At 39.7% G+C, this 10537-nt stretch overlaps 1 protein-coding gene across 1 annotated transcript; it reads left to right on the top strand.

Moving 5' to 3' along the window:
* The first annotated feature begins 1866 nt into the window (after positions 1–1866).
* Positions 1867–7651, top strand: LOC127484900 (olfactory receptor 5T2-like). The gene is made up of 4 exons (XM_051827458.2): positions 1867–2100; positions 4100–4200; positions 4458–4554; positions 6700–7651. Exon 4 carries the CDS (start codon positions 6701–6703, stop codon positions 7649–7651), a length of 951 nt encoding a protein of 316 aa, XP_051683418.2. The 5' UTR covers positions 1867–2100; positions 4100–4200; positions 4458–4554; position 6700.
* The last annotated feature ends 2886 nt before the right edge of the window (positions 7652–10537 follow it).

Genomic DNA, 10537 nt, shown 5'->3' with positions numbered 1-10537 from the left:
GAATGCCTCTATCCTGGCCCTTGTGAACATATAGGAAGTGAACCATTAATGGAAAAATCTCTCTTTCTATGTCTCTTCCTGTCTACAGCTTTGACTTTCAGACAAATAAATAAATCTTAGAAGAAAAGATTGAAATTCTGACCTTTTCAACAAAATAAATACAACCTTAGATCATTAGGCTGAATTAAATGAGATCCAAATAAAAAAATCACATTTTCTCTTATTTATGATAGTTAATAAATATTTATAGACATATTAGCATAGCATAATGATTTGTGATTATTTTAAAATTTACTGTATATGAGTATATATACTCAAATAAATAAATATACTGTATATAAATATACTGATATGAGTGAAATTGACACTTAGAATGGATTATTGTTTATAGACCTTGCCTATACTTTTTTTTTTGACAGGCAGAGTGAACAGTGAGAAAGAGAGACAGAGAGAAAGGTCTTTCTTTGCCGTTGGTTCACCCTCCAATGGCCGCCACGGCTGGCATGCTGCAGGGCGGCGCACCGTGCTGATCTGATGGCAGAGGCCAGGTGCTTCTCCTGGTCTCCCATGGGGTGCAGGGCCCAAGTACTTGGGCCATCCTCCACTGCACTCCCTGGCCACAGCAGAGAGCTGGCCTGGAAGAGGGGCAACCGGGACAGAATCCGGCGCCCTGACCGGGACTAGGACCCGGTGTGCCGGTGCCGCTAGGTGGAGGATTAGCCTAGTGAGCCGCGGCGCCGGCCCGCCTATACTTATTAAACTCTTTGTTTAGTGGAACAAAATGCCTTTGAAGATAATGTAAATAAAAATATTCTGTTTCAAAAATTAAACAAGAAAAACTAAATATAAATAAATAAAGAGAAAGAAAGAAAAGAACAAAACAAAGGAAGAAGGAAAGAATAGGGAGGAGGAAGGCAGACTGTAAGGGAAGAGCCATTACATTCTTAGAATTGCATTTTGGAACCACATTAACTTTGTTATATCATATTAACAAGAGAAAACATCTAAAAAGAATAAAAGATTCATGGGTGAAATTTCTAGGAAAAAAAAAAAAAAAACAGAAAACTGACTCAGTGTTTTGGGCTCAGCAATGATTTATTGGATAGAACACCAAAAGCCAGTCAACATAAACAAAACAAGTAAAATGGAACTGTGGAGAATCCCACAGGAATCTCATAAAGAGTCATGGATCACCACTTACCTGGAAAGGAGATGAACTGTGAAAACTCCACAGTAAAACATTGAAAAGTTGCCATTAGCCACAAAATAAAAATAAAGTGGAGTTATTCATAATAAGTCAAGAGCTGAGGCAATACCTAACGGCTGTTAGGGAGACGCTCCTAATCATACTGGTCAGTAAGATAACAGTGTGCTATGGACAATCCCTTCCTACCCACGCTAACTAGACCCTTCAAACATAAGTAATGTGGGAACAGTATTGACTGGACTGTTCAACTGCAAGCAAGGAGGAAACAGCATTGATTGGACATCAAGTCTGAGGATGGCAAGCTGGAGGACTGCCGGAAAATGTGGATAAAAGGGAGCCCATGCACCACTCACCATCCTTTCGGAGATCTTGGCCCAGTGTGTGTGAACCTGGGGAACTCCACACATCTGGAGCTGAAGAGGCAGCCCGCTACTCTGCATGGAGCAGGTAGTGGCACAAGCTGACCTGCAGAGCTGTCCCTGAGCTGTAATACATACTGTCTGTGTGTGAGTATGTGTGTGTGTGTGGCCCAGTGCGTGTGAACCTCTGGATCTCCTCGCACTTGGAGCTGAAGAGCCAGCCCATTAGCCCCCTTGCTAAATGACACAAGGTGACTACAGGATCAAAACTCCAGCTGAGATGCTACCTCACCACCGTGCCTGGACCCCTTATCAGCTTACTGCCAGACATGACCACAAAACCCGGCCCAGGCCTCTCAGCAGGGATCTCTCCAACTTCTCGCCTGGCCGTCCGCCTGGGAACTTTGAGCCTACTGCTCAGAGTGACAGCCTTCCCACGACTTCCTGCCTTTAAGTGACTGATCTGAGATCCATCTCTGCCGAGACGTGGAGCTCTGGACCTTGAACACTGACACTCTTTTTTGTGACCGTGAGGTGAGCCTTGAAAATGTAGCTTTTACAAATAATGTTAGTCATGTGTAATATAATATAACTATGCTTTGACCCTATGTTTTGATCCTATGCAAGGTATCTGCAAATAATGCTGGAGACCTTGATGTACATATACTATTATAATTGGATAACCCTCAGCCAGTGCCGTGGCTCAATAGGCTAATACTCCGCTTGCGGCGCCAGCACACCAGGTTCTAGTCCCGGTTGGGGCACCAGATTCTGTCCCAGTTGCTCCTCTTCCAGTCCAGCTCTCTGCTATGGCCCGGGAGTGCAGTGGAGGATGGCCCAAGTGCTTGGGCCCTGCAACCACATGGGATACCAGGAGAAGCACCTGGTTCCTGCCTTCGGATCAGCGCGGTGCACCCGCCACAGTGAGCCGGCCGCAGTGGCCATTGTGGGGTAAACCAACGGAAAAGGAAGACCTTTCTCTTTGTCTCTCTCTCTCACTGTCCACTCTGCCTGTCAAAAAAACAATAATAATTGGATAACCCTCAAAATTACTTTAACACTGTATACTGTGATCTGTGGATTAATGAATAAGCTCAAGTAGTATTATTGATATTGATATTGATGGTATTGATTTTAGTAGTCCTCTAGTCATTAAGGAAATAGTGCTACTCTGATAGTTAAGTGTTATTATAGTAAGTTAAGTAGAAGATTACTTATGTTAAGCTAAGTAGTTAAGTAAATAGTTAAGTCACATTAAGTAATAGTGTTGTTTATTGATAAATGTATTAAATAGTATAGATTGATAAATATATTGATACTGATAAGCGTATTGACTTCAATGAACATGCCGACGAGTAGTGTGATAAAAAAAAAACCCTGGTGTGTAAACAATAAAATCTCTCATTGGAAAGGCAGTCTTGTGGCGTGGTGTCTCCATGACTGACAAGTCATACGTCTACTTGCTACTGTCGAGCTGCGTGACAGTAGGCGCTCGTGACAGGTACTTATATTTAGCTAAAGGCTTCTGCACTCTGTAGGCAAAAATCAGCACACAGAAAAGGCAACCTACAGAATAGAAGGAAATATTTGCAAAGCATTTATATAATAAGGAATTGACATTGAAAAAAATGAGAAACACTTTCAACTCAATAGGAAATAACAATAACAATGACAATGATGGTGATACTTAATTATGGGGCAGAGGACCTGAATATAATTTTCTTTTTGTTAAGGGAAAGGGTTTATTGGGGAAAACCCAGCAGGCTGGAGGGAAGGGGCAAAGAGGGAAAAAGAGAGAGAAGGAGAGCATATAAGAGAGAGAGAGAGACAAAGAGGAGAGGAGCTAGCGAGGAGAGAAGAGAGAGAGCAGGAGGAAGAGAGAGCGAGCAGGAGATGGAAGAGAAAGGAGCAGAGATGAGAGAGAAGTGAGAGGAGAACAGATGAGGAAGCTATAATTTTCTACAAATAGGACATGAAAAGTGTCAACAGGTGTATGAAAATATGTTCAGCATCACTAATCAGGAAAATGCAGACGTGAAGTGCCTTTTTTTAAATTAATTAATTTAGTATTTGAAAGGCAGAGATACACAGAGAAGGAAAGACAGGTATATGGGCAGATAAAGAGGTATCTTTCTCCTTCTTCTCCACCTGAGAATAACAGCCCAGGCTAGCCTAGGTCTAAACCAGGAGCCTGGGAACTGGATCTGGGTCTCCAGTGTAAATTGCAGTAATTCAGATACTGGAGCCCTCACTGAAGCCTCTCAAGGTTCTCATTAGCAGGGAACTGGGACCAGAATCAGAGCAGGTCCTCAAACCCAGGTGCTTGATATGGGCTTCAAGCATCCCATGTATTGTCTTCACTACTGTGCCAAAACTGACACCTAAAGCACTTTAAATTACAGTTCAAATAACAATATTTATTCAACAAATAGCCCCATGTTGTGCCTGTTCCAGAACCCTATCTGTTTTTATTATTAAGTATGTAATCATGTTGCTATACTGACTAGAAGATAATTTAAGTTTATTTCCCCAGGGTCATCTCCTGTGGGTTTCATCAGCAGTTGAACACGTGGATATAAACAACCTAAATTAGTCACATTTATGGTGCAACTAAACCTGCACTTGTTTACTCAGGTAAGAGTATATATCAAATACTTTGAAGGTGTCTAGGAGTTGGAGTGTCACAATTATGTTACTTTACCCTGTGGGTTTTAGGTAGGAAACACCAAGTCCTCATACTAAACTCTGTTTCTAGCCTATTGCATGCGTGAATAGAATTCAGATGTGAGACAAAGCATAATGGAAACTGAGGTAGGAACTGGCTTTTGTTTTGTTTTGTTTTGTTTTTTCAGTATCTAACTTACCTGGATGTTATTTTGCTTTTTGCAAAGTTTAATGAAGAGAAATACATCTGACAGAGCTTGTGGCCATCTAAGGAAAGAACAGAGCACCCACTGAATATTCATTCAGACTGGAATTTTTATGGATGTGAGTATGAGGTCCCTCTTTCTTCTCTCCTTCTTCCTCTCTTGGGAAACTGTAGGTGGGATTTTCTGGATGATGAGTGCCCCTAAATCCTCCTACAAACATCAGCACAGTGTTATAGAATCTAAAAGCTTCCTTGAATGCAGGGCACAGGGGATTCCCCTGAGCTGCCTCCAGGGAGAGGCCTGGAACTCATCTAACAAGATTATAGAACAAGAGCAATTACTTGAAATCTTTCTTGCATGAAGACAGTAACCTTTGACTATCCATCTCCGTTAACAATATAATCTACATGATATACTGTCCTTTACTCATTTTATGCACAATGCAATGAATCCCATATTAAGTGACATCAACATGTGTTTCGCAGAAAAATAATATGTATGTGTATGTATATAATATATACATATGAATGATTATGGCAAAATGGTATTATTAAATCTTAAAAATAAATGTAATTTTTTTTTTTTTTGGACAGGCAGAGTGGACAGTGAGAGAGAGAGAGACAGAGAGAAAGGTCTTCCTTTGCCGTTGGTTCACCCTCCAATGGCCGCCGCGGCCTGCGTGCTGCGGCCGGCGCACCGCGCTGATCCGATGGCAGGAGCCAGGAGCCAGGTGCTTTTCCTGGTCTCCCATGGGGTGCAGGGCCCAAGCACCTGGGCCATCCTCCACTGCACTCCCTGGCCACAGCAGAGAGCTGGCCTGGAAGAGGGGCAACCGGGACAGAATCCGGCACCCCGACCGGGACTAGAACCCGGTGTGCCGGTGCCGCTAGGCTGAGGATTAGCCTAGTGAGCCGCGGCGCCAGCCAAAAATAAATGTAATTTAAAAATAAAACCAGGAAACCGAAAAAATAAAGCAAAAGGCAAAAGTTAAAAAATCAAAAAACAAACAAACAAAAAAATCAGGCTGTGTTTTATTTCCTTGGATCAAGGGTGGGCCTTTTGTAGAATTAAGCCATGGTTTAGTAGGAATTAGTGAAAAACAGCAGAAAGCAAATGCCCTGTGAGGGAGACCCAGGATTGAATCTTGGCTCAGGCAATATTAGCTATGAAAATTGTCACAGGATTAAATAAAGTAGTGTGCACAGAAAAATCCATGCCTGAAGCAAATGCTCAATAAACCACTGTTATCATTTCTTTCCTCTTTTGCAAAGTTAGCATTTTATCATTTAGCCCAAGCTGTATGGAGCTTTCTTCCTTCTATCCAAATCAGATTACTGTAAGTAGATTTCTATCATCTTTTAGAGTTGATCTGATTCTATGTAATATCCAAGAACTATAATAATTTTCTCTATATGACTCTGAATTATTTGAAAATGTGTTAAGAGTAATTAGTCATGCCCAGTATTATTTTTATTAGGAATCTAGTATAAATGCCTATATCAAGAGGAAGTTAACTGTACTATATTTTCCAAAGCAAAATTAATCCTTCTGTAGTATAAAAGTAAATTTGCAGTAATTTACATGTGGAATTTTATGTATCAGAAGTTTTTACAATTCACAAATTCATCATGGGCAGAACAACAAAAAATGGTGAAAATATGCTTTAATGGAATTAATCATATAGAATGAGCTATAGATCTAATACAATGCAGTACATTAGATTGTTAAAGTTGATTTTATTGTTATAAAGTTTCCATCAATATTTATTCCAATTTTACAAAACTAAAACATTAATAAATTAATTAAAACTTTAATTAGTATCAGTATCAATTAAAGAGAAATAGGAGTGTTCTACATTTGATTAAATTATTAAAATCATTGTAAAATGCACAATTGCTGAAAGGTCTAGAATTCTGATATTCTATTCTAATACTTTGCCCACTGGTATCCAATCTCATTTATTTAGATGTTGGGATAATATTTTTAGATACTCATATGGAGTTTTAATATGAAAACAGTTAGTAGAATTCAGTGGTAAATTTAAAATGTGACTTGATTACTTTACAAATGACATGAGTTCAATCACTCCTACCTTCCATTTGATTCTGCAGTGAGTGGCATGAACTGTCGACCAATCTATCATCATGCCACTGTCTTCTAATCCACTTTTGGGAAATTATGTTCACAGTATTGTTTGTCCTTTCTGTAGTAAATTGAACTGTAATTTTATTAATATCTTTAAGTTTGTTTTATGATATTTCAGCATGAAGAATATCAGTGAAGTTACCACGTTTGTTCTGAAGGGCTTCACAGAAAATCTTGAACTTCAGATCGTCTTCTTCTTCCTGTTTCTAGCAATCTACCTCTTTACCCTCTTGGGAAATTTAGGACTGATTGTATTGGTCGTTGGGGATTCCCGGCTCCACAACCCCATGTATTATTTTCTGAGTGTGTTGTCTTCTGTAGATGCCTGCTATTCCTCGGTTATTACCCCAAATATGTTAGTGGATTTTGTATCAAAGAATAAAGCCATTCCATTCCTAGGATGTGCAGTACAAATGTTTCTTGCTGTTACCCTTGGAACCACAGAATGCTTTCTCTTAGCTGCCATGGCATATGATCGCTATGTGGCCATCTACAACCCACTTCTGTACTCAGTGAGCATGTCACCCAAGGTCTATGTACCACTCATCATCGCTTCTTATATTGGTGGGATTTTGCATGCCATTGTGCACACAGTGGCCACATTTAGCCTGTCTTTCTGTGGATCCAATGAAATTAGACATATCTTTTGTGATATCCCTCCTCTCCTGGCTATTTCTTGTTCAGATACCCACATAAACCAGCTTCTACTCTTCTACTTTGCTGGCTCTATAGAGGTATCAACTATATTAATTGTTCTGATCTCCTACGGTTTCATTCTGTTAGCCATTCTGAGGATGCATTCTTCTGAAGGGAAACGCAAAGTCTTCTCTACCTGTGGCTCCCACCTAACTGGAGTGTCCATTTTTCATGGTACTGTGCTTTTCATGTATGTGAGACCAAGTTCCAGTTATGCTTTGGAGCATGACATGATAGTGTCGATATTTTATACCATTGTGATCCCAATGTTGAATCCCATCATCTATAGTTTGAGGAACAAAGATGTAAAAGAGGCAATGATAAAAGTGTTTGGGAATAATAAGTTTATCAATAAAGTTTATTTTTCATACTAAAAACTCAATTGAGAACTTTGAGAGTGATATTCTGCACCTCAATATAAAGAAGTTATGATGAAAACTTTTGTTTCAGTTTGTTGGTGTAATTCATTTCTTTTTGGTCATTTAAAACAAAGACCTTGAGCAATCCCCTGCACATTCAGTTTCTGCATGAAGAATAAAACCCCTTCATTTTCTTTGTGCTATGATCATATTGATTATGTAGATCCCACATAGATGTGTTTCCATGTAGATACTTATAGTTGTACAAGTTATGGATATCTCTCTATATATAGATAGCTAGATACAGATATACAGATATGAGAGATTCTGGCTCCCCTCTCCTTAGTTCGTGTGTGAACTCTTTAACTGAATTTTGGAAATGAATTAATATAGTGTATGATTAACAAGAGAGAAACATACAAGTTTTACTAATTTTACAAGTATGCGAAGATCATCACAAGAGTGTGAATTCTGAAGGAAAGATAAGAGAATGATGTGCTTATGCTATTCAATCTAAGAACCTAAATGTGTGCAGGAATGATAGGACAGACAAATCTCTAAACTAGGGTAATTACTTCTCTGGACATCGCTAAGGGACATACCTTCAGAAAACCAATCTAGGAAAAGATAAGGTTACTATAGCAAGATTATTCATTAATACTTAATGATTAAGGCTGTTTACCATTTTAGAACACAAAGTACACAAAGGACATCTGTTTTAAAGAATCTTAATGGGGTGCTGGTGTTGTGTCACAGTGGATTAAGCCACCGCTTGCAAGGCCAACATCCCATATGGGTGTGCTGATTTGAATCCTGACTGTCCCACTTTTGATCCAGTTTCCTACTAATTTTCTTGAGAAGGCAAAAGTTAGTGGCTCCATGTGCTTGGATCCCTCCCACCCAAGTGGAAGACAATGAACAGAATTCTAGGCTCCTGGTTTTGGCGTGGCCCAGCCCTGGCCATTGTAACAATTTGGGAGTGGATTCAGTGGATAGATGATCTCTCTCTTTCTAGCTCATTTCTGCTGTCTCTGGTCTCTGTGACTGTCCTTTCCAAATATATGGATAGATAAATCTTTCATCAAAAGAATATTATGGCTTTTTGAACATAGGAAAACACAGGGCAAAACTGGAACTTTCTGAAGTCACAATTCTTCAGGTGATTTTAGGTTGAAATTATCAATAAACCACTTTGCATATCTTGAGATGGCATGCCCTTAATTCCTTCATGTATAATATTCAAATATATTTTTCTTTTTCTTATTTATTTTCCAATTGTATGGAAGATCCTGGAACTGAAATTTGAAAGATTTTTTTTCATTACACCTGATTAGCTTGATCAAATACCACTCAATCCCAGGAAAATCCACTGTCCTCATAGATATAGGACATTTTCCATGGAGTTACTGGAATCTATTTCAGTTCAAGGCATTGAGCTTTATCCATAAGTCTATGCAACAAGCTAATTGGAGCCTGTGGTTCAGGTGTCACAGGTAATGTGGCCAAATTTCAAGATACCCTCACTGGGCTTACCTATCAGAGTATATCTCGACCTCTTCACTGTTTCTACAGAGCATAGGCATAAACCCTTATTCAAAATGCCCCAGAATGTAAACACTACATGTTAGCACTTATAAAGCCTATCCTTAAGCTGAATAATAATAATAATAACAATAATAAAATGCCCAATTCAGAGTGTAAAGTACAAACTGCTTAGCAGATTGGATTATTCCCATGACTAAATTCTCAGCCATCTCCATGGAATTCCCTAAAGATCTGATTATTTTCAGTTTTTGGGTCTGTTTTCTTTAACCTGTACTACTTTGTGATGCTCTAAGGGTTAGCACTATTCCTTATTGCCCAGGGACAAAAGTTCAGAAGAGGGTCCTGACTTTGTTCATGTAAGCCCTGCTTCCCACAGACCACATTTTCATTGCAGAAAACTGTGCCTTTCATAGATGATTTTCAGTGATAGTGTTTACCTTCTCTCCTTCATGTTTGATCATTATTTAATGTTTTATTTTTTCTTTGTGTGTGAGAGAGGAGAGAGAGAGAGAAAGAGACAGAGAAATATTCCCATTTACCATTACCTGGGTCACTGTCCAATTGTCTGCAGTATCCAGGGCTCTCCACGGCCAAGACAGAAGACCAGAATTCAATTCAGGTTTCCCACATGGATGGCAGGGACTAAACTACTTAAGCCATAATCTTCCTCTGAACAGGACTTGCTCTTAAATGAGACAAATATTGGGAGCTGGAATTCAGAATGGACCCAGGTAAGCGGATGTGGAATGGATGCATCTTATTTGGGATCTTCACAGCCGAGCCTGCTCAGTGTCTGACTATTTTGTGAACTCAATCTGTTACTTAGCATTTCTTTTATTTGTTATTCACCGCAGGACAATATTCTTAGAACACAGAGTACAACCAAGAGGTATTTTTTCTAGAATGGATACTTCAACAGTAAAAATACAGAGTATATCTTAATAGGAGGCATTCCTACACAGTGTCTCACATTTGTTTCCTGTTTGGAAACACTATGCCTATGCTCCGATATCACATGGTTCATTCCTTAATATGTCAAAACAAAGTCATGGTCATTTTTTTTAAAGAATTATTTCATTTATTTGAAAGAGAGTTACAGAGAGAAGCAGAGCCAGAGAGGGAGAGAGAGGTCTTCCATTCTGCTGGTTCACTCCCCAAGTGATCACAATAGCCAGAGCTGAGCTGGAGCTGAGTCAGGAGCTTCCTCCAGGTCTCCACAAGGGTGCAGTGCAGTGGCCCAAGGACTTGGGCCATCTTCCACCACTTTCCCAGGCCATTGCAGAGAGCTGGATCAGAAGTGGAGCAGCCAGGACTCGAACTGGCGCCCGTATGGGATGGCAACGCTGCATACTGGGG

The sequence above is a fragment of the Oryctolagus cuniculus genome, chromosome 1 (genome assembly GCF_964237555.1).
Source record: "Oryctolagus cuniculus chromosome 1, mOryCun1.1, whole genome shotgun sequence".
NCBI lineage: Eukaryota > Metazoa > Chordata > Mammalia > Lagomorpha > Leporidae > Oryctolagus > Oryctolagus cuniculus.
The sequence above is the reverse complement of the archived record's forward strand: the minus strand, read 5'-3'. Positions and strand labels throughout refer to the sequence as shown.